This window comes from Salmo salar, chromosome ssa01, assembly GCF_905237065.1.
Source record: "Salmo salar chromosome ssa01, Ssal_v3.1, whole genome shotgun sequence".
NCBI lineage: Eukaryota > Metazoa > Chordata > Actinopteri > Salmoniformes > Salmonidae > Salmo > Salmo salar.
Genome location: NC_059442.1, coordinates 169704310 through 169727867, shown reverse-complemented (window position 1 = coordinate 169727867; position 23558 = coordinate 169704310). Strand labels below are relative to the sequence as shown.

The 23558-nt window shown below is 45.7% G+C and overlaps 1 protein-coding gene across 2 annotated transcripts in view; it reads right to left on the bottom strand.

Moving 5' to 3' along the window:
- LOC106572283 (methyl-CpG-binding domain protein 2) overlaps window positions 1-23558 on the bottom strand; it is a 108902-nt gene that overhangs the window by 16245 nt on the left and 69099 nt on the right. Inside the window, exons 4-6 of one of the 2 annotated variants that reach the window (XM_045694079.1) lie at window positions 22364-22454; window positions 21959-22136; window positions 9819-9946 (exon numbers count right to left, since the gene is read on the bottom strand). In XM_045694079.1, the coding sequence (XP_045550035.1) occupies window positions 9832-9946; window positions 21959-22136; window positions 22364-22454 (384 nt within the window). In that variant the 3' untranslated portion in view covers window positions 9819-9831. The remainder of the gene's footprint in view (window positions 1-9818; window positions 9947-21958; window positions 22137-22363; window positions 22455-23558) is intronic. The other variant, XM_045694080.1, reaches the window with a different exon arrangement.

The following is a 23558-nucleotide window of genomic DNA, read 5'->3' as shown; positions in this document are numbered from 1 at the left end:
CTGTAATTAACATGCCCTGCTGTAATTAACATAACATGTTGTAATTAACACAACATGCTGTAATTAACACGCCCTGCTGTAATTAACATGCCCTGCTGTAATTAACATGCCCTGCTGTAATTAACATGCCCTGCTGTAATTAACACAACATGCTGTAATTAACATGCCCTGCTGTAATTAACATGCCCTGCTGTAATTAACATGCCCTGCTGTAATTAACATGCCCTGCTGTAATTAACACAACATGCTGTAATTAACACGCCCTGCTGCAATTAACACGCCCTGCTGTAATTAACACGCCCTGCTGTAATTAACATGCCCTGCTGTAATTAACATGCCCTGCTGTAATTAACATGCCCTGCTGTAATTAACATGCCCTGCTGTAATTAACATGCCCTGCTGTAATTAACATGCCCTGCTGTAATTAACACGCCCTGCTGCAATTAACACGCCCTGCTGCAATTAACACGCCCTGCTGTAATTAACACGCCCTGCTGTAATTAACACGCCCTGCTGCAATTAACACGCCCTGCTGCAATTAACATGCCCTGCTGCAATTAACATGCCCTGCTGCAATTAACATGCCCTGCTGTAATTAACATGCCCTGCTGTAATTAACATGCCCTGCTGCAATTAACATGCCCTGCTGTAATTAACATGCCCTGCTGTAATTAACATGCCCTGCTGTAATTAACATGCCCTGCTGTAATTAACATGCCCTGCTGTAATTAACATGCCCTGCTGTAATTAACATGCCCTGCTGTAATTAACATGCCCTGCTGTAATTAACATGCCCTGCTGTAATTAACATGCCCTGCTGTAATTAACATGCCCTGCTGTAATTAACATGCCCTGCTGTAATTAACATGCCCTGCTGTAATTAACATGCCCTGCTGTAATTAACATGCCCTGCTGTAATTAACATGCCCTGCTGTAATTAACATGCCCTGCTGTAATTAACATGCCCTGCTGTAATTAACATGCCCTGCTGTAATTAACATGAGAAGCGCAGCCACTGCCAACAGTTAGGAGACATTAATAAAAAACATGATTAGAAAGAAAAAATCACTTTCTTTCCCCCTCGTTCCTCGTTCCTCGTTCCGTATACTGCTGACTGATGCTAAGGCTGGGGATTTTGGGGCTCTGCAGTGAGTGGAGATTAGAGGCCGTGTGTGTGTGTGTGTGTGTGTGTGTGTGTGTGTGTGTGTGTGTGTGTGTGTGTGTGTGTGTGTGTGTGTGTGTGAGAGAGAGACAAAGTCATAATAGCAGTGTCTATTCTCCCACTCTGTACTGTACTGCAGGCTAATTGGTGGGAAGGATTAGTCTACTGTACGCTGAATAATCAGTTGTACCCCACCTATTTAACAGAGAGGGTCTGTAGGATACCCAGCGCACTGCTGGCAGGACGTTTTCGGGTGGGCTTTGGGACGACCCCAGGATGTGAGGTGGAAGCTGCGGTGAGGAGGAGGAAGTACAGGCGTTAGCGGGGTTGAAATATGGCGAGGGGAGATATGGCGAACGGCTGCGAACCCCAGGCTGCAGGTTAAAGCTCTCACTCATCACTCAGCCAACCCCACGGCTGCCTCGTCTCTGAGCTTGTGTCCTTAATGGCACCCTACTCCCTACATAGTGCACTACTTTAGACCAGAGACCTATGGCATCTTATTCCCTACATAGTACACTACTTTTGACCAGAGTCCTATAGGACTGTTACAGACTGAGTAATAACCAGGGGTCGTGTTACAGACTGAATAATAACCAGGGGTCGTGTTACAGACTGGGTAATAACCAGGGGTCGTGTTACAGACTGGGTAATAACCAGGGGTCGTGTTACAGACTGAGTAATAACCAGGGGTCGTGTTACAGACTGGGTAATAACCAGGGGTCGTGGGGTCTGTTACAGACTGGGTAATAACCAGGGGTCGTGTTACAGACTGGGTAATAACCAGGGGTCGTGTTACAGACTGAGTAATAACCAGGGGTCGTGTTACAGACTGAGTAATAACCAGGGGTCGTGTTATAGACAGTAATAACCAGGGGTCGTGTTATAGACAGTAATAACCGGGGTCGGTTACAGACTGGGTAATAACCAGGGGTCGTGTTACAGACTGGGTAATAACCAGGGGTCGTGGTTACAGACTGGGTAATAACCAGGGGTCGTGTTACAGACTGGGTAATAACCAGGGGTCGTGTTACAGACTGGGTAATAACCAGGGGTCGTGTTACAGACTGGGTAATAACCAGGGGTCGTGTTACAGACTGGGTAATAACCAGGGGTCGTGTTACAGACTGAGTAATAACCAGGGGTCGTGTTACAGACTGAGTAATAACCAGGGGTCGTGTTATAGACAGTAATAACCAGGGGTCGTGTTATAGACCGAGTAATAACCAGGGGTCGTGTTACAGACTGAGTAATAACCAGGGGTGGTGTTACAGACAGTAATAACCAGGGGTGGTGTTACAGACAGTAATAACCAGGGGTGGTGTTACAGACTGAGTAATAACCAGGGGTCGTGTTACAGACTGAGTAATAACCAGGGGTCGTGTTACAGACAGTAATAACCAGAGGTCGTGTTATAGACAGTAATAACCAGAGGTCGTGTTATAGACTGAGTAATATCCAGGGGTCGTGTTCCAGACTGGGTAATAACCAGGGGTCGTGTTACAGACTGGGTAATAACCAGGGGTCGTGTTACAGACTGGGTAATAACCAGGGGTCGTGTTACAGACTGGGTAATAACCAGGGGTCGTGTTACAGACAGTAAAGGGGTCTGTTACAGACAGTAATAACCAGAGGTCGTGTTATAGACAGTAATAACCAGAGGTCGTGTTATAGACTGAGTAATATCCAGGGGTCGTGTTCCAGACCGGGTAATAACCAGGGGTCGTGTTACAGACTGGGTAATAACCAGGGGTCGTGTTACAGACTGGGTAATAACCAGGGGTCGTGTTACAGACTGGGTAATAACCAGGGGTCGTGTTACAGACTGGGTAATAACCAGGGGTGGTGTTACAGTGAGTAATAACCAGGGGTGGTGTTACAGACAGTAACAACCAGAGGTCGTGTTACAGACAGTAATAACCAGAGGTCGTGTTATAGACTGAGTAATATCCAGGGGTCGTGTTCCAGACTGGGTAATAACCAGGGGTCGTGTTACAGACTGGGTAATAACCAGGGGTCGTGTTACAGACTGGGTAATAACCAGGGGTCGTGTTACAGACTGGGTAATAACCAGGGGTCGTGTTACAGACAGTAATAACCAGAGGTCGTGTTACAGACAGTAATAACCAGAGGTCGTGTTACAGACAGTAATAACCAGAGGTCGTGTTATAGACAGTAATAACCAGAGGTCGTGTTATAGACTGAGTAATATCCAGGGGTCGTGTTCCAGACTGGGTAATAACCAGGGGTCGTGTTACAGACTGGGTAATAACCAGGGGTCGTGTTACAGACTGGGTAATAACCAGGGGTCGTGTTACAGACTGGGTAATAACCAGGGGTCGTGTTACAGACTGAGTAATAACCAGGGGTCGTGTTACAGACTGAGTAATAACCAGGGGTCGTGTTACAGACTGAGTAATAACCAGGGGTCGTGTTACAGACTGGGTAATAACCAGGGGTGGTGTTACAGACTGGGTAATAACCAGGGGTGGTGTTACAGACTGTGTAATAACCAGTGGTGGTGTTACAGACTGTGTAATATCCAGTGGTGGTGTTACAGACAGTAATAACCAGGGGTGGTGTTACAGACAGTAATAACCAGGGGTCGTGTTACAGACAGTAATAGCCAGGGGTGGTGTTACAGACTGAGTAATAGCCAGGGGTCGTGTTACAGACTGAGTAATAACCAGGGGTCGTGTTACAGACTGAGTAATAACCAGGGGTCGTGTTACAGACTGAGTAATAACCAGGGGTGGTGTTACAGACTGTGTAATAACCAGTGGTGGTGTTACAGACTGTGTAATATCCAGTGGTGGTGTTACAGACAGTAATAACCAGGGGTGGTGTTACAGACAGTAATAACCAGGGGTCGTGTTACAGACAGTAATAACCAGGGGTGGTGTTACAGACTGAGTAATAGCCAGGGGTCGTGTTACAGACTGAGTAATAACCAGGGGTCGTGTTACAGACTAGGTAATAACCAGGGGTCGTGTTACAGACTGAGTAATAACCAGGGGTTGTGTTACAGACTGAATAATAACCAGGGGTCGTGTTACAGACAGTAATAACCAGGGGTCGTGTTACAGACTGGGTAATAACCAGGGGTCGTGTTACAGACTGGGTAATAACCAGGGGTCGTGTTAGGTTTTCTGTGTTAGCTGGTTTGGTTTGCTGTGTTAACTGGTTTGCTGTGTTAGCTGGTTTGCTGTGTAAGCTGGTTTTCTGTGTTAGCTGGTTTTCTGTGTTAGCTGGTTTGGTTTGGTGTGTTAGCTGGTTTGCTGTGTTAGCTGGTTTGCTGTGTTAGCTGGTTTGGTTTTCTGTGTTAGCTGGTTTGCTGGTTTGCTGTGTTAGCTGGTTTGCTGTGTTAGCTGGTTTGCTGTGTTAGCTGGTTTTCTGTGTTAGCTGGTTTTCTGTGTTAGTTGGTTTGGTGTGTTAGCTGGTTTTCTGTGTTAGCTGGTTTGGTTTGCTGTGTTAACTGGTTTGCTGTGTTAGCTGGTTTGCTGTGTTAGCTGGTTTGCTGTGTTAGCTGGTTTGGTTTTCTGTGTTAGCTGGTTTTCTGTGTTAGCTTTGGTTTTCTGTGTTAGCTGGTTTTCTGTTTTAGCTGGTTTGCTGTGTTAGCTGGTTTTCTGTGTTAGCTGGTTTGGTTTTCTGTGTTAGCTGGTTTTCTGTGTTAGCTGGTTTTCTGTGTTAGCTGGTTTGCTGTGTTAGCTGGTTTGCTGTGTTAGCTGGTTTGCTGTGTTAGCTGGTTTTCTGTGTTAGCTGGTTTTCTGTGTTAGCTGGTTTGGTTTGCTGTGTTAACTGGTTTTCTGTGTTAGCTGGTTTGCTGTGTTAGCTGGTTTGGTTTGCTGTGTTAGCTGGTTTGCTGTGTTAGCTGGTTTGCTGTGTTAGCTGGTTTTCTGTGTTAGCTGGTTTGGTTTTCTGTGTTAGCTGGTTTGCTGTGTTAGCTGGTTTGGTTTGCTGTGTTAGCTGGTTTTCTGTGTTAGCTGGTTTGGTTTTCTGTGTTAGCTGGTTTGCTGTGTTAGCTGGTTTTCTGTGTTAGCTGGTTTTCTGTGTTAGCTGGTTTTCTGTGTTAGTTGGTTTGGTGTGTTAGCTGGTTTGCTGTGTTAGCTGGTTTTCTGTGTTAGCTGGTTTTCTGTGTTAGCTGGTTTGGTTTTCTGTGTTAGCTGGTTTGCTGTGTTAGCTGGTTTGCTGTGTTAGCTGGTTTGCTGTGTTAGCTGGTTTGCTGTGTTAGCTGGTTTGCTGTGTTAGCTGGTTTGCTGTGTTAGCTGGTTTGCTGTGTTAGCTGGTTTCCTGTGTTAGCTGGTTTCCTGTGTTAGCTGGTTTCCTGTGTTAGCTGGTTTCCTGTGTTAGCTGGTTTCCTGTGTTAGCTGGAGAGGGATGAGGTACAGAGCAGGGAAGAGCAGAGTGGAACACACACTACTGGAACGCACACTACTACACACACACACACACACACACTACAACACACACACACACTACAACACACACACACACTACAACACACACACCTACAACACACACACTACAACACACACACACACACACACACACACACACACACACACACACACACCACTGGCCTGGTCACTACAACACACATCTATATTATTCTACACAGAAGTAGCATTGACCAATCACGTTCGCATCGCATGTAAAGGCATTCGTCTCCATGCCTCTAACTAAGTCTCCTTGAATTGATCACTTTTCTCTATGCAGGGAGATCCATTAGCTAAATCTACATACATCTACATAAATTAACAGTATTTTCCTGAGAGAAAAGACTTGTGGAAATGCTTCTTTATCATTTGGTTTAAAAGACACGTCAGCGTGATGTATTGGACACAAACATTTATTATCTTGCAGTCTGGTTGGCGCACAATACTGTAGCTTAAATGAATCCTGCCACTTGGCCGTTTTGGATTTCAGTTGTGCTTTGTGTTTTTGTTGCATTGTTCTCTGTATATGAATCTCCAGCCTATTCAACACACCCACACAGAAAATCAATCAATGTATTGATAAGCTACCAAGAGAGTTTAACAAACAAAAACATTTTCACTTCTTTACAAACATCCCTAGCTCTACAGTAAACAGATGGTCGTACACCAACACTAAAAACACACGCTAAACCCGGGGACTAATAGAAAAACATAGACATGCTCAGCCAGAGACATGCTAGAGTTAAACCGGAAATGGTCCCCTTCGGACTGGAGCTAACTTCCTGAAATGAGAAGGTAGTGGGAAGGAGGGGGACGACGACGACTACCACGGTGCAGCGGGGAATGACAATATGAACTATTCATTTCCTTCAAACATTCATTACAGGAAGATTAAAAAGATGAAGGGGCTGGCAACCTATTCCATTTATAGTGCACTACTTTCGACTGGGTCCCTAGGCCCGCCACTGGGAACGCACACAAGATCTTTCAGCAGAGAGCAGCAGCAGCTTCGGAGGGAGGGAGGGAGGATGTGGCCCTAGCTGTCTGGAGGCAGGTGACCTTTGACCCTGTCATAGAAGCAAGACTAGAAACGATTGAAGAAAGAGGACCTGAATATTTCGTGGCGGCTACTCCCCTGCCTGCCCGCCTCCTGGGATACAGCCTGAGCTACAGACCTTCACATGACCAACAAAACCAGTTTGAGAGAGAGAGAGAGAGAGATGGAGAGAGAGATGGAGAGAGAGAGAGAGAGAGAGAGATGGAGAGAGAGAGATGGAGAGAGAGAGAGATGGAGAGAGATGGAGGGGGACCAAGGGACAACATCTTAAACTCACTCAACCTACAAGCACATTCCATAAAACTAAAAAAGTTAGTATATCAAGGAGCGTACAACCTGTAACGTGCCTTGAATCATGCTACTAGCTAGCTGGATGCTACAGGTATGGATGGATGGATGTTGAATCATGCCACTAGCTAGCTGGATGCTACAGGTATGGATGGATGTTGAATCATGCTACTAGCTAGCTGGATGCTACAGGTATGGATGGATGGATGTTGAATCATGCCACTAGCTAGCTGGATGCTACAGGTATGGATGGATGTTGAATCATGCTACTAGCTAGCTGGATGCTACAGGTATGGATGGATGGATGTTGAATCATGCTACTAGCTAGCTGGATGCTACAGGTATGGATGGATGTTGAATCATGCTACTAGCTAGCTGGATGCTACAGGTATGGATGGATGGATGTTGAATCATGCCACTAGCTAGCTGGATGCTACAGGTATGGATGGATGTTGAATCATGCTACTAGCTAGCTGGATGCTACAGGTATGGATGGATGGATGTTGAATCATGCCACTAGCTAGCTGGATGCTACAGGTATGGATGGATGTTGAATCATGCCACTAGCTAGCTGGATGCTACAGGTATGGATTGATGTTGAATCATGCTACTAGCTAGCTGGATGCTACAGGTATGGATGGATGTTGAATCATGCTACTAGCTAGCTGGATGCTACAGGTATGGATGGATGTTGAATCATGCTACTAGCTAGCTGGATGCTACAGGTATGGATGGATGTTGAATCATGCTACTAGCTAGCTGGATGCTACAGGTATGGATGGATGTTGAATCATGCTACTAGCTAGCTGGATGCTACAGGTATGGATGGATGGATGGATGGATGTTGAATTATGCTACTAGCTAGCTGGATGCTACAGGTATGGATGGATGGATGTTGAATCATGCTACTAGCTAGCTGGATGCTACAGGTATGGATGGATGTTGAATCATGCTACTAGCTAGCTGGATGCTACAGGTATGGATGGATGGATGGATGGATGTTGAATCATGCTACTAGCTGGATGCTACAGGTATGGATGGATGTTGAATCATGCTATTAGCTGGATGCTACAGGTCTATGTATGGATGGATGTTGAATCATGCTACAGGTCTATGAATGGATGGATGTTGAATCATGCTACTAGCTGGATGCTACAGGTCTATGTATGGATGGATGTTGAATCATGCCACTAGCTGGATGCTACAGGTCTATGTATGGATGGATGTTGAATCATGCTACTAGCTAGCTGGATGCTACAGGTCTATGTATGGATGGATGTTGAATCATGCCACTAGTTGGATGCTACAGGTCTATGTATGGATGGATGTTGAATCATGCCACTAGCTGGATGCTACAGGTCTATGTATGGATGGATGTTGAATCATGCCACTAGCTGGATGCTACAGGTCTATGTATGGATGGATGTTGAATCATGCTACAGGTCTATGTATGGATGGATGTTGAATCATGCCACTAGCTAGCTGGATGCTACAGGTCTATGTATGGATGGATGTTGAATCATGCCACTAGCTAGCTGGATGCTACTGGTCTATGTATGGATGGATGTTGAATCATGCCACTAGCTAGCTGGATGCTACAGGACTATGTATGGATGGATGTTGAATCATGCCACTAGCTAGCTGGATGCTACAGGTCTATGTATGGATGGATGTTGAATCATGCTACAGGTCTATGAATGGATGGATGTTGAATCATGCTACTAGCTGGATGCTACAGGTCTATGTATGGATGGATGTTGAATCATGCTACGGATGTTGTAGATATGGACTGAACCAATCATCTAAAGGCTACTTATCGATAATAACAATAATTAGCCTTTACTCGAGGAACGAAACAAACAATGGTAGCCACAACATTAAAAGTAACAACATTCATAGCAGTAGCAGTAGTAGTAGCAGTACTAGTAGTAGCAGTAGTAGTAACAGTAGTAGTAGCATCAGTAGTAGTAGTAGTACTACTACTAGTAGTAGTAGTAGTAATAGTAGTAGTAGCAGTAGTAGTAGTAGCAGTAGTAGTAGCAGTAGTAGTAACAGTAGTTGTAGTAACAGTAGTAGTAGCAGCAGCAGTAGTAGTAGTAGTAGTAGCAGCAGTAGCAGCAGTAGCAGTGGTAGTAGCAGCAGCAGTAGCAGTAGCAGCAGCAGTAGTAGCAGCAGCAGTAGTAGTAGCAGTGGTAGCAGCAGTAGCAGTAGCAGTGGTAGCAGCAGCAGTAGTAGCAGCAGTAGTAGCAGCAGCAGTAGCAGCTAGTAGGCAGCAGTAGCAGTGGTAGTAGCAGCAGTAGTAGTAGCAGTAGCAGTAAGCAGTAGTAGCAGTAGCGGCAGTAGCAGCAGTAACAGCAGTAGCAGCAGTAGTAGTAGTAGTAGTAGCAGCAACAGTAGTAGTAATAGTAGTAGTAGCAGTAGTAGTAGTAGTAGTAGTAGTAGCAGTAGTAGTAACAGTAGTTGTAGTAACAGTAGTAGTAGTAGCAGCAGTAGTAGCAGCAGTAGTAGTAGTAGTAGCACTAGTAGCAGTAGTAGTAGCAGCAGTAGTAGTAGTAGTAGTAGTAACAGCAGTAGTAGTAGCAGTAGCAGTAGCAGCAGTAGTAGTAGTAGTAACAGTAGTAGTAGCAGTAGTAGCAATAGTAGCAGTAGTAATAGTAGTAGCAGTAGTAGTAGCAATAGTAGCAATAGTACAATACCCCCCACCCGCCACACAGCTCTGTCCACATCCCCCGCAGCTCTAGTTTTTTTGCAGCCCCTCGCACTTTGCCAGTACTTCTATGCAGCCTGGTCCTCTGAGTCTAATGGATTCAGCCATGTACCCCCCCCCCAGTCCTCTACACTCAACCACAGATCCTCCAGCCCCATAACCCCTCACCATGTCTGGTCTCCTATGCAGCCTTGTCCTCTGAGTCTCTGCTGGATTCGGAAGCCCTCGCCAACCTGTCTACCATCAGTGCATCCTCCAAACACCTGCGGGCCTGGATCACCTTCAACTCCTGTTCCCTGTGGACACGCAGAGAGAGGACTGGGTTAGGGATGAACAGAGAGAGGACTGGGTTAGGGATGAACAGAGAGAGAGGACTGGGTTAGGGATGAACAGAGAGAGGACTGGGTTAGGGATGATCAGAGAGAGGACTGGGTTAGGGATGAACAGAGAGAGGACTGGGTTAGGGATGAACAGAGAGAGGACTGGGTTAGGGATGAACAGAGAGAGGACTGGGTTAGGGATGATCAGAGAGAGGACTGGGTTAGGGATGAACACAGAGAGGACTGGGTTAGGGATGTATGACTGCTGTGTGCCTGCATGTCCTCACTCCACCCTCTTAACAGTACCCCAACAAATGGCAATTCTTCTGCTGGTATTGTTTTTTTATTATCAGATAACGAAACGAGATCAAGCCGATCTAATAATGGGATTATGTTAATTTTTTACTGGATTAGAACGCAGCGGGGGGTGAAACAAATCCTATCTCTCCTCACAGCGAAAGATGTATGTGGTGACGTCAGTCTTGTTCTGTCTTTTTGTCATTCTGTGTGGTGACAAGAGGGACGAGGGAGGAGAAAAGAGGAAGAAGTGATCCATTCCACTCCTCTTATAACCCAGAGAGAGCTTGTCATCTGAGCTTTAATGCGTTTCCCAGTTGATAATGCCTGAATGCACTGGGACAGGCAGCGAGAGAGAGAGAGAGAGAGAGAGAGGATGATACACACGTGAACACACACACACACACACACACACACACACACACACACACACACACACACACACACACACACACACACACACACACACACGCACGCACACGCACACACACACTTCAGACGGTTTGGCCTTCTGTTGTGCCATACATGTGTATACACTGCCATCTAGAGGCTGAACTGAAGAAACGCAATAGTTCTTATTGGCATATTTGTATTTTTTTGTTTGTTTTTATTTAACCAGGTAACCTAGTTGAGAACAAGTCCTTTATTTAACCAGGTAACCTAGTTGAGAACAAGTCCTTTATTTAACCAGGTAACCTAGTTGAGAACAAGTCCTTTATTTAACCAGGTAACCTAGTTGAGAACAAGTCCTTTATTAAACCAGGTAACCTAGTTGAGAACAAGTCCTTTATTTAACCAGGTAACCTAGTTGAGAACAAGTTCTCTTTAACAACTGCGACCTGGCCAAGATAAAGCAAAGCAGTGCGACACAAACAACAACACAGAGTTACACATGGGATAAACAAACGGAAAAAACAATAACACAGTAGAAAAAAAAAAAAGTTTATATACAGTGTGTGCAAATGGCGTGAGGAGGTAAGGCAATAAATAGGCCATAGTAGTGAAGTAATTACAATTTAGCAAATTAACACTGAGGGAGTAGTGCACTATGTAGCATGGAGGGAGTAGTGCACTATGTAAGGAATAGGCTGCCACTTGGGACGCATTGGAATAGGCGTTATACTGCAGGGTGTTCCATGCCTCATAGTTCTAGCAGATATGACTTCCTGTCAGGCCCCTATAGATGATGCCAGAGGAAATGGAGTCTCTCGGTCTCTCTCTCTCTCTCTCTCTCTCTCTCTCTCTCTCTCTCGGTCTCGCTCTCTCTCTCTCTCGGTCTCGCTCTCTCTCTCTCTCGGTCTCTCTCTCGGTCTCTCTCTCTCTCTCTCGGTCTCTCTCTCTCTCTCGGTCTCTCTCTCTCTCGGTCTCTCTCTCGGTCTCTCTCTCTCTCGGTGTCTCTCTCTCTCGGTGTCTCTCTCTCTCGGTGTCTCTCTCTCTCTCTCTCTCTCTAGAATGTGTTCCAACAGGAACAGGAAGCCATCAGTCAGACCATCAATATTTCTACTAGGGATGCACGATATAAAAATCGGCAAACATATCGGAATCGGCCGATATTAGATAAAAAAATGTCAGCATCGGCCCGATGTCTAGTTTAACGCTGACGTGCATACCTATATAACGTAAGTCAGAAGTTTACATACACCTTAGCCTAATATATTTAAACTCAGTTTTTCACAATTCCTGACATTTAATCCAAGTAAAAATGCCCTGTCTTAGGTCAGTTAGGATCACCACTTCAGAATAATAGTAGAGAGAATGATTTATTTCAGCTTTTATTTCTTTCATCACATTCTCAGTGGGTCAGAAGTTTACATACACTCAATTAGTATTCGGTAGCATTGCCTTTAAATTGTTTAACTTGGGTCAAACGTTTCGGGTAGCCTTCCACAGACTTCCCATATTAAGTTGGTTAAATATTGGCCCATTCCTCCTGATAGAGCTGGTGGAACTGAGTCTATTTTTTATTTCATCAGACCAGAGGACATTTCTCCAAAAAGTACGATCTTTGTCCCCATGTGCAGTTGCAAACCGTAGTCTGGCTTTTTTATGGTGGTTTCGGAGCAGTGGCTTCTTCCTTGCTGAGTGGCATTTCAGGTTATGTCGATATAGGACTTGTTTTACTGTGGATATAGATACTTTTATACCTGTTTCCTCCAGCATCTTCACAAGGTCCTTTGCTGTTGTTCTGGGATTAATTTGCACTTTTCACACCAAGGTACGTTCATCTCTAGGAGACAGAACGTGTCTCCTTCCTGAGCGGTATGACGGCTGCGTGGTCCCATGGTGTTCATACTTGTTTGTACAGATGAACGTGGTACCTTCAGGGATTTGGAAATTGCTCCCAATGATGAACCAGACTTGTGGAGGTTTTTTTCTGAGGTCTTGGCTGATTTCTTTTGATTTTCCCATGATGTCAAGCAAAGAGGCACTACGTTTGAAGGCAGGCCTTGAAATACATCCACAGGTACACCTCCAATTGACTCAAATGATATCAATGAGCCTATCAGAAGCTTCTAAAGCCATGACATCATTTCATGGAATTTTCCAAGCTGTTTAAAGGCACAGTCAACTTAGTGTATGTAAACTTCTGACCCACTGGAATTGTGATACAGTGAATTATAAGTGAAATAATCTGTCTGTAAGCAATTGTTGGAAAAATTACTTGTGTCATGCACAAAGTAGATGTCCTAACCGACTTGCCAGAACTATAGTTTGTTAACAAGAAATCTGTGGAGTGGTTGAAAAACTAGTTTTAATGACTCCAACATAAGTGTATGTAAACTTCAGACTTCAACTGTAGGTAGATGACGTAATGACGGCATGTAAAATACAGCGCTACACTGAACAAAAGCAGAAAAACACTAAGCGCACACTTCCAACAACTAAACAAGTTCAAGTCAAGCAGTCATTTGAAAGAGTAAGAACATTTCAGCGAGACAATTAACACGAAATCCATTAACGCCAAGATAATGTAAAAGGAAACACTTTAGTAAATGAGGGATAAAGAGTTTATTGAAATTAGTTGCTTCCACACAGGTGTGGTTCCTGAGTTAATTAAGCAATTAACATCCCATCATGATTAGAGTCGTGTAAAATATGTCCAGATGCCCCTTATTTAGGCGACCATGGCTAGAAGAAGAGATCTCAGTGACTTGGAAAGAGGGGTCTCAAAGGAGCACGGGGGGTCTATAGGGAGCACAGGGGGTCTATAGGGAGCACAGGGGGTCTATAGGGAGCACAGGGGGTCTATAGGGAGCACGGGGGGTCTCCAAAGGAGCACGGGGGGTCTTCAAAGGAGCACAGGGGGTCTCAAAGGAGCACGGGGGGTCTATAGGGAGCACAGGGGGTCTATAGGGAGCACAGGGGGTCTATAGGGAGCACGGGGGTCTATAGGGAGCACGGGGTCTATAGGGAGCACGGGGGTCTATAGGGAGCACGGGGGTCTATAGGGAGCACAGGGGTCTCAGGAGCACAGGGGTCTCAAGCACGGGGGTCTATAGGGTAGCACAGGGGTCTATAGGGAGCACGGGTCTATAGGGAGCACAGGGGGTCTATAGGGAGCACAGGGGTCTATAGGGAGCACAGGGGGTCTATAGGGAGCACAGGGGGTCTATAGGGAGCACAGGGGGTCTATAGGGAGCACAGGGGTCTTACGGTCAAGGAGCACAGGGAGTCTATAGGGAGCACAGGAGGTCTTCAAAGGAGCACAGGGGGTCTATAGGGAGCACCGGGGGGGTCTATAGAGAGCACAGGGGGTCTATAGGGAGCACAGGGGGTCTATAGGGAGCACAGGGGGTCTCAAAGGAGCACGGGGGGTCTTCAAAGGAGCACAGGGGGTCTCAAAGGAGCACAGGGGGTCTATAGGGCACGGGGTCTATAGGGAGCACAGGGGGGTCTATAGGGAGCACAGGGGGTCTATAGGGAGCACAGGGGGTCTATAGGGAGCACAGGGGTCTATAGGGAGCACGGGGGGTCAGCCCTGTGCTCCCCTATAGACCCCTGTGCTCCCTATAGACCCCCTGTGCTCCCTATAAACCCCCCGTGCTCCTTTGAGACCCCTCTTTCCAAGTCACTGAGATCTCTTCTTCTAGCCATGGTCGCCTAAATAAGGGGCATCTGGACATATTTTACACGACTCTAATCATGATGGGATGTTAATTGATCATATTACTCCAGTGTTAGCCTCCCTACACTGGCTTCCTGTTAAGGCAAGGGCTGATTTCAAGGTTTTACTGCTAACCTACAAAGCATTACATGGGCTTGCTCCTACCTATCTTTCCGATTTGGTCCTGCCGTACATACCTACACGTACGCTACGGTCACAAGACGCAGGCCTCCTAATTGTCCCTAGAATTTCTAAGCAAACGGCTGGAGGTAGGGCTTTCTCCTATAGAGCTCCATTTTTATGGAATGGTCTGCCTACCAATGTGAGAGACGCAGACTCAGTCTCAACCTTTAAGTCTTTACTGAAGACTTATCTCTTCAGTAGGTCCTATGATTAAGTATAGTCTGGCCCAGGAGTGTGAAGGTGAACGGAAAGGCTGGAGCAACGAACCGCCCTTGCTGTCTCTGCCTTGCCGGTTCCCCTCTTTCCACTGGGATTCTCTGCCTCTAACCCTTTTACAGAGGCTGAGTCACTGGCCTACTGGTGTTCTTCCATGCCGTCCATGGGAGGGGTGCGTCACTTGAGTGGGTTGAGTCACTGACGTGGTCTTCCTGTCTGGGTTGGCGCCCCCCCTTGGGTTGTGCCATGGCGGAGATCGTTGTGGGCTATACTCGGCCTTGTCTTAGGACGGTAAGTTGGTGGTTGGAGACATCCCTCTAGTGGTGTGGGGGCTGTGCTTTGGCAAAGTGGGTGGGGTTATATCCTGCCTGTTTGGCCCTGTCCGGGGTATCATCGGATGGGGCCACAGTGTCTTCTGATCCCTCCTGTCTCAGCCTCCAGTATTTATGCTGCAGTAGTTTATGTGTCGGGGGCTAGGGTCAGTCTGTTACATCTGGAGTATTTCTCTTGTCTTATCCGGTGTCCTGTGTGTATTTAAATATGCTCTCTCTAATTCTCTCTTTCTCTCTTTCTGTCTTTCTCTCGGAGGACCTGAGCCCTAGGACCATGCCTCAGGACTACCTGGTATGATGACTCCTTGCTGTCCCCAGTCCACCTGGCCGTGCTGCTGCTCCAGTTTCAACTGTTCTGCCTGCGGCTATGGAACCCTGACCTGTTCACCGGACGTGCTTGTTGCACCCTCGACAACTACTATGATTATTATTATTTGACCATGCTGGTCATTTATGAACATTTTAACATTTTAACATTTTGACCATGTTCTGTTTTAATATCCACCCTGCACAGCCAGAAGAGGACTGGCCACCCCTCATAGCCTGGTTCCTCTCTAGGTTTCTTCCTAGGTTTTTGGCCTTTCTAGGGAGTTTTTCCTAGGGAGTTTTTCCTAGCCACCGTGCTTCTTTCACATGCTTTGCTTGCTGTTTGGGGTTTTAGGCTGGGTTTCTGTACAGCACTTTGAGAATATCAGCTGATGTACGAAGGGCTATATAAAAATAAATTTGATTTGATTTGATTTGATATAGGGAGCACAGGGGGGTCTATAGGGAGCACAGGGGGTCTATAGGGAGCACAGGGGGGTCTATAGGGAGCCCAGGGGGTCTATAGGGAGCCCAGGGGGTCTATAGGGAGCACAGGGGTCTATAGGGAGAACAGGGGTCTATAGGGAGCACAGGGGGTCTATAGGGAGCACAGGGGGTCTATAGGGAGCACAGGGTGTCTCAAAGGAGCACAGGGAGTCTATAGGGAGCACAGGGAGTCTATAGGGAGCACAGGGAGTCTATAGGGAGCACAGGGGGTCTTCAAAGGAGCACAGGGGGTCTATAGGGAGCACCAGGGGGTCTATAGGGAGCACAGGGGGTCTATAGGGAGCACAGGGGGTCTATAGGGAGCACAGGGGGTCTATAGGGAGCACAGGGGGGTCTATAGGGAGCACAGGGGGTTTATAGGGAGCACAGGGGGTTTATAGGAGCACGGGGGGTCTCAAAGGAGCACGGGGGGTCTTCAAAGGAGCACAGGGGGTCTCAAAGGAGCACAGGGGGTCTATAGGGAGCACAGGGGGGTCTATAGGGAGCACAGGGGGTCTATAGGGAGCACAGGGGGTCTATAGGGAGCACAGGGGGTCTATAGGGAGCACAGGGGGTCTATAGGGAGCACAGGGGGGTCTATAGGGAGCACAGGGGGTCTATAGGGAGCACAGGGGGTCTATAGGGAGCACGGGGGGGTCTATAGGGAGGACAGGGGTCTATAGGGAGCACAGGGGTCTATAGGGAGCACAGGGGGTCTATAGGGAGCACAGGGGGTCTATAGGGAGCACAGGGGGGTCTATAGGGAGCACAGGGCTTGCTTGCTAGCCTAGCTGGACTAGCTGGGTAATTAAAGCTAGCTAGCTAACTTTACAGTTCTGTATTAAACTCTGAAAGACATCAGTTAAATCCTACAGAGCTATCGCTTGGTATACACACTGTCAATCAATTTAGCTTATGCCATGGTAGTCACTGCTAGACTGGTAACGTTAGCTACCTTTAGCAGAGTAAACATGTTGGTTCAATCAGTCTTTGACTGACGTTAGCCAACGTAAACTAGCTAATGTTATTCTGATTTAGTATCTCCATTTGGTAACCATCTCTTCTACCCTTGTCTCAGCTGGCTAACAATCTTGCTGCTAATTTAGTGACGCTAGTTATCCAAAAGCAAGCTGACAATATTATAATGTCCATGTTAGGTATGCTTAGCTAGCCAGTATAATATATATCAATGCAATTTGTAGGGTGTTTAAATTGTGTATTGTTGTGTATTTTGTTTTAGGTAGTACAGAATCTGATTCCATCCAACCCCTAGCTCTGCACAAGGTGAAGGTAAGTTGGCCAAGCTGTGTTGTGGGGTTACCGGACGTGAGAGGTAGCCTGAGGACTACAGAGTACCTCACAGACCGTGTCATACATTTAGTCTACCCCTCTTATCTCTTTGTTAAAACTCAGTGCCCCGCTGAAAAATACCCCCAAAAGCATTTTGGGTAGTCGAGCATGAGGGAGTGGCCACACCTTGCGGTTACGGAGCGCAACAAGATGGTGGGCCAGAAACCAGCTGGAGACACTGAAATGTATAAAATTCAAGACTAACAACATTAATGACCTCATTCTTCTCTCGGTAGATTCTCAAAACACAATACAAAGATGTCTACAAACATCCCCTTCTACTATCTACTATTGACAACAATGATCTGTCAGTCAATGGGCTGGGGAAGGTTTGCAGACAGTGCTTTGAGACGAGGACGAGGGAGGGGGTTTAGTTGTGCAGGGTTGTGCTTAGTCAGTAAATGTATTGTTGTTTATGAGAGCGATTGAGGGGCCATGTCCTCTCATTGTCCCTGAACAATACGCTAGCCGGTCCCATTCGGTTTCCCTACGTCCCTTCCACAAACAGTGTAAAACGATTAGACCTCAACCCATGTCTTTCCAGGAGACGTAGCAACAAACAGTTGGTGGTTAAGAAGCCCTACACCACTTTTGGGAAGAGTCTTATCAAAGCTGGCTGTTCACCACAGACAGGACAAGCCCATCGTCGGCTTCCCCAGGCCATCAGGCCAAACACACATACTGTGTATGTGACCAATAACATCTGATAAATATGTGTCTGTGATCAATAAAATGTCATTTGATTTGATTAACTTTATTAAGGTAATATGAAAAGAACAAAGCAGTGCTCTGGCACTCCAACTGAGTACGACAGTTCAACTTGAGGTGAGGAAGAATGTTTCAGGCCTACCAGAGTTACAATAACAATATAATGCTCATCTTTATAAAAACATATTCTGATGGAAAATTTACGAATTAGACGCCTGTACACCTACATCTGTATAGTAGTAGTAGTAGTAGCCATCTGACCAGGATACATGTCTCCTCTCTTCCTGTATCTGTATAGCAGTAGTAGTAGTAGCCATCTGACCAGGATACATGTCTCCTCTCTTCCTGTGTATATAGTAGTAGTAGTAGTAGCCATCTGACCAGGATACATGTCTCCTCTCTTCCTGTATTTGTATAGTAGTAGTAGTAGCCATCTGACCAGGATACATGTCTCCTCTTTTCCTGTATATATAGCAGTAGTAGTAGCCATCTGACCAGGATACATGTCTCCTCTCTTCCTGTATATATAGTAGTAGTAGTAGCCATCTGACCAGGATACATGTCTCCTCTCTTCCTGTATATATAGTAGTAGTAGTAGTAGCCATCTGACCAGGATACATGTCTCCTCTCTTCCTCTGTATATATAGTAGTAGTAGTAGCCATCTGACCAGGATAAAGAACATGTCTCCTCTCTTCCTGTATATATAGCAGTAGTAGTAGCCATCTGACCAGGATAAACATGTCTCCTCTCTTCCTGTATATATAGTAGTAGTAGTAGCCATCTGACCAGGATAAAGCATGTCTCCTCTCTTCCTGTATATATAGTAGTAGTAGTAGCCATCTGACCAGGATAAAGACATGTCTCCTCTCTTCCTGTATATATAGTAGTAGTAGCCATCTGACCAGGATAAAGAACATGTCTCCTCTCTTCCTGTATATATAGTAGTAGTAGTAGCCATCTGACCAGGATAAAGAACATGTCTCCTCTCTTCCTGTATATATAGCAGTAGTAGTAGCCATCTGACCAGGATAAAGAACATGTCTCCTCTCTTCCTGTATATATAGTAGTAGTAGTAGCCATCTGACCAGGATAAAGAACATGTCTCCTCTCTTCCTGTATATATAGTAGTAGTAGTAGCCATCTGACCAGGATAAAGAACATGTCTCCTCTCTTCCTGTATATATAGTAGTAGTAGTAGCCATCTGACCAGGATACATGTCTCCTCTCTTCCTGTATATATAGTAGTAGTAGTAGCCATCTGACCAGGATAAAGAACATGTCTCCTCTCTTCCTGTATATATAGTAGTAGTAGTAGCCATCTGACCAGGATAAAGAACATGTCTCCTCTCTTCCTGTATATATAGTAGTAGTAGCCATCTGACCAGGATAAAGAACATGTCTCCTCTCTTCCTGTATATATAGCAGTAGTAGTAGCCATCTGACCAGGATAAAGAACATGTCTCCTCTCTTCCTGTATATATAGTAGTAGTAGTAGCCATCTGACCAGGATAAAGAACATGTCTCCTCTCTTCCTGTATATATAGTAGTAGTAGTAGCCATCTGACCAGGATACATGTCTCCTCTCTTCCTGTATATATAGTAGTAGTAGTAGCCATCTGACCAGGATACATGTCTCCTCTCTTCCTGTATATATAGTAGTAGTAGTAGCCATCTGACCAGGATAAAGAACATGTCTCCTCTCTTCCTGTATATATAGCAGTAGTAGTAGCCATCTGACCAGGATAAAGAACGTCTCCTCTCTTCCTGTATATATAGTAGTAGTAGCCATCTGACCAGGATAAAGAATGTCTCCTCTCTTCCTGTATATATAGCAGTAGTAGTAGCCATCTGACCAGGATAAAGAACATGTCTCCTCTCTTCCTGTATATATAGTAGTAGTAGTAGCCATCTGACCAGGATAAAGAACATGTCTCCTCTCTTCCTGTATATATAGTAGTAGTAGTAGCCATCTGACCAGGATACATGTCTCCTCTCTTCCTGTATATATAGCAGTAGTAGCCATCTGACCAGGATAAAGAACATGTCTCCTCTCTTCCTGTATATATAGTAGTAGTAGTAGCCATCTGACCAGGATACATGTCTCCTCTCTTCCTGTATATATAGTAGTAGTAGCCATCTGACCAGGATAAAGAACATGTCTCCTCTCTTCCTGTATATATAGTAGTAGTAGTAGCCATCTGACCAGGATAAAGAACATGTCTCCTCTCTTCCTGTATATATAGTAGTAGTAGTAGCCATCTGACCAGGATAAAGAACATGTCTCCTCTCTTCCTGTATATATAGTAGTAGTAGTAGCCATCTGACCAGGATACATGTCTCCTCTCTTCCTGTATATATAGTAGTAGTAGCCATCTGACCAGGATACAGCGTCTCCTCTCTTCCTGTATATATAGCAGTAGTAGTAGCCATCTGACCAGGATAAAGAACATGTCTCCTCTCTTCCTGTATATATAGTAGTAGTAGTAGCCATCTGACCAGGATACATGTCTCCTCTCTTCCTGTATATATAGTAGTAGTAGTAGCCATCTGACCAGGATACATGTCTCCTCTCTTCCTGTATATATAGTAGTAGTAGCCATCTGACCAGGATAAGACATGTCTCCTCTCTTCCTGTATATATAGTAGTAGTAGTAGCCATCTGACCAGGATAAAGAACATGTCTCCTCTCTTCCTGTATATATAGTAGTAGTAGTAGCCATCTGACCAGGATAAAGAACATGTCTCCTCTCTTCCTGTATATATAGCAGTAGTAGTAGCCATCTGACCAGGATAAAGAACATGTCTCCTCTCTTCCTGTATATATAGTAGTAGTAGCCATCTGACCAGGATACATGTCTCCTCTCTTCCTGTATATATAGTAGTAGTAGCCATCTGACCAGGATAAAGAACATGTCTCCTCTCTTCCTGTATATATAGCAGTAGTAGTAGCCATCTGACCAGGATACATGTCTCCTCTCTTCCTGTATATATAGCAGTAGTAGTAGCCATCTGACCAGGATACATGTCTCCTCTCTTCCTGTATATGTATTAAATCCTATATCAGTGGACTCCTCGGCCTCCAGGCCTGAATGCAGGCTTTGCCCTGATGTATTAAACGCTCAACTCTCCAACAGCTGAACCGTGAGGTGGACAATTATAATGTTTTAGTGAAGTAAAAACCAATGAAAAAATTAAAAAGGCTATAAAGTTTTGAATATGCTACACATCAAAACACAACAAATAGTTTTTGTTGTAATTTGTTACAGGAAGTTTTTATGGACACTGATGGAGCTGACCGGAGGTTTCTTTCTCTCTCGGGTCTGTTTGGGTCATTTCAGAACGGGTCTGTTTGGGTCATTTCAGAACGGGTCTGTTTGGGTCATTTCAGAACGGGTCTGTTTGGGTCATTTCAGAACGGGTCTGTTTGGGTCATTTCAGAACGGGTCTGTTTGGGTCATTTCAGAACGGTCCAACTTTCTGGACACGTGAAGACCTCTAGTGCACAGTTATGTATGGACACATGGTGAGAAGAATAACACTACTGGTCCACAGTAGAAATGGGAGATAATACTGCCTGAGAAATAGTACTGCCTGGGAAATAGTACTGCCTGAGAAATAGTACTGCCTGAGAAATAGTACTGCCTGAGAAATAGTACTTCCTGGGAAATAGTACTGCCTGGGAAATAGTACTGCCTGGGAAATAGTACTGCCTGAGAAATAGTACTGCCTGAGAAATAGTACTTCCTGGGAAATAGTACTGCCTGGGAAGGAAGTACACAGGTGGCATCACTTTGTTGAGCGACTTGAGAGCACATTGACATACCGTACATCTACCTGCTGTGTGTGTGTGTGTGTGTGTGTGTGTGTGTGTGTGTGTGTGTGTGTGTGTGTGTGTGTGTGTGTGTGTGTGTGTGAGTGAGTCAGTCTCTCTCTCTCTCTCACACTTCACTGTGTATCCTGGTCGGTGACACAGACAGACACGCTCACAAAGGCACGCGTCTTACCGGATGTCCTGGTCTGTGACTATGAAGGCTTTACAGAGGGGCTGCGACGTGTTGAGCCAGATAGCCGGGTTCTTCTCTGCAGCCGAGGTCGTCTGGCCCGTGATGGGGGAGGAGCTCATGTGGAGGGCGCTGGCGATGGCCGAGAGGAGCGTCTCGTCTGACGTGTCCGGACCCAAACCTGGTAGAGGAACAACACGACCACAGGAACAAAACCAAACTCCTTTTCAGGTCAGACAGTCTCACATACCTCATTGTTTTACTTTAATGTGTTCTACATATAACTAATAATAGATCAAATACCATTTATAAATTGTAAGATAATAAGGTTATATAAAACTGTAACATGAATAATAACTTATTATTAACATCAGAGACAAACAGAGAGACTGGAGGCTGGGCTCCTACTTGTTAAACCTTTGGGAAGCTCCATGGTCCTGAGGACCTCTTCTGTTATGTCTGACGCCCTCAGGCCTTTCAACCGCTTCTCCCAGAACAGCTGCAAACACAACAGACAGGTGATGAGATGAGGAGAGGAGGAGAGGAAACAGAGGGGTGATGAGATGAGGAGAGGAGGAGAGGAAACAGAGGGGTGATGAGAAAAGGAAAGGAGGAGAGGAAACAGAGGGTGATGAGATGAGGAGAGGAGGAGAGGAGGAGAGGAAACAGAGGGATGATGAGATGAGGAGAGGAAACAGAGGGGTGATGAGATGAGGAGAGGAGGAGAGGAAACAGAGGGGTGATGAGATGAGGAGAGGAGGAGAGGAAACAGAGCGGTGATGAGATGAGGAGAGGAGGAGAGGAAACAGAGGGGTGATGAGATGAGGAGAGGAGGAGAGGAAACAGAGGGGTGATGAGATGAGGAGAGGAGGAGAGGAAACAGAGCGGTGATGAGATGAGGAAAGGAAACAGAGGGGTGATGAGATGAGGAAGGAAACAGAGGGATGGAACAGCTAGGTGAGGAGCAGAGGAGGACCCAGGAGTCCCAGAAAACAGGACGTGGTATTTATCCAATTAGAGATAATTCAGGTTTGGGGTATAAATCCTAGCACAGCAACAACAACAAGTGTTCAAGAGAGAATAAATAGCAAGACACGAAGGCCTTCAAAGCGAGACGAGATAACCGACCGAATGATGACACAAAGAGACACTCAGCCACATCAGCGTGGCTGGCGGCGGCAGTGGGCAGCTGGGGAGATTGGCATGGCTGGCATGGCAGGGGATGGCTCCACTTCATTAGGCCATGATGGCAGCAGACCAACAACCCATCGCCCATCTTCCTTGCTTAGTCCTAAACTAATACTCTCTCCAGGTTAGAGTGGAACTGCAGCATCTTCCTCACTTCAATACAAATCTATTCCTCTTTTCTCCACCGTCTTCAAAACATTTAGGAGCCAATTCACTCAAATCAAAGTTTATTGGTGCTCGTACACCGATTTGCAGATGTTATCCCTGGTGCAGTGAAATGCTTGTGTTTCTACCTCCAACAGTACAGTGATAATACCTAACAATACAAAACAATACTCACATAATCCAGAAGTAAAAATAAAGAAGTTAAGAAATATCAGAGTCCAGAATATAAATATAGAAATATAGGATGGTG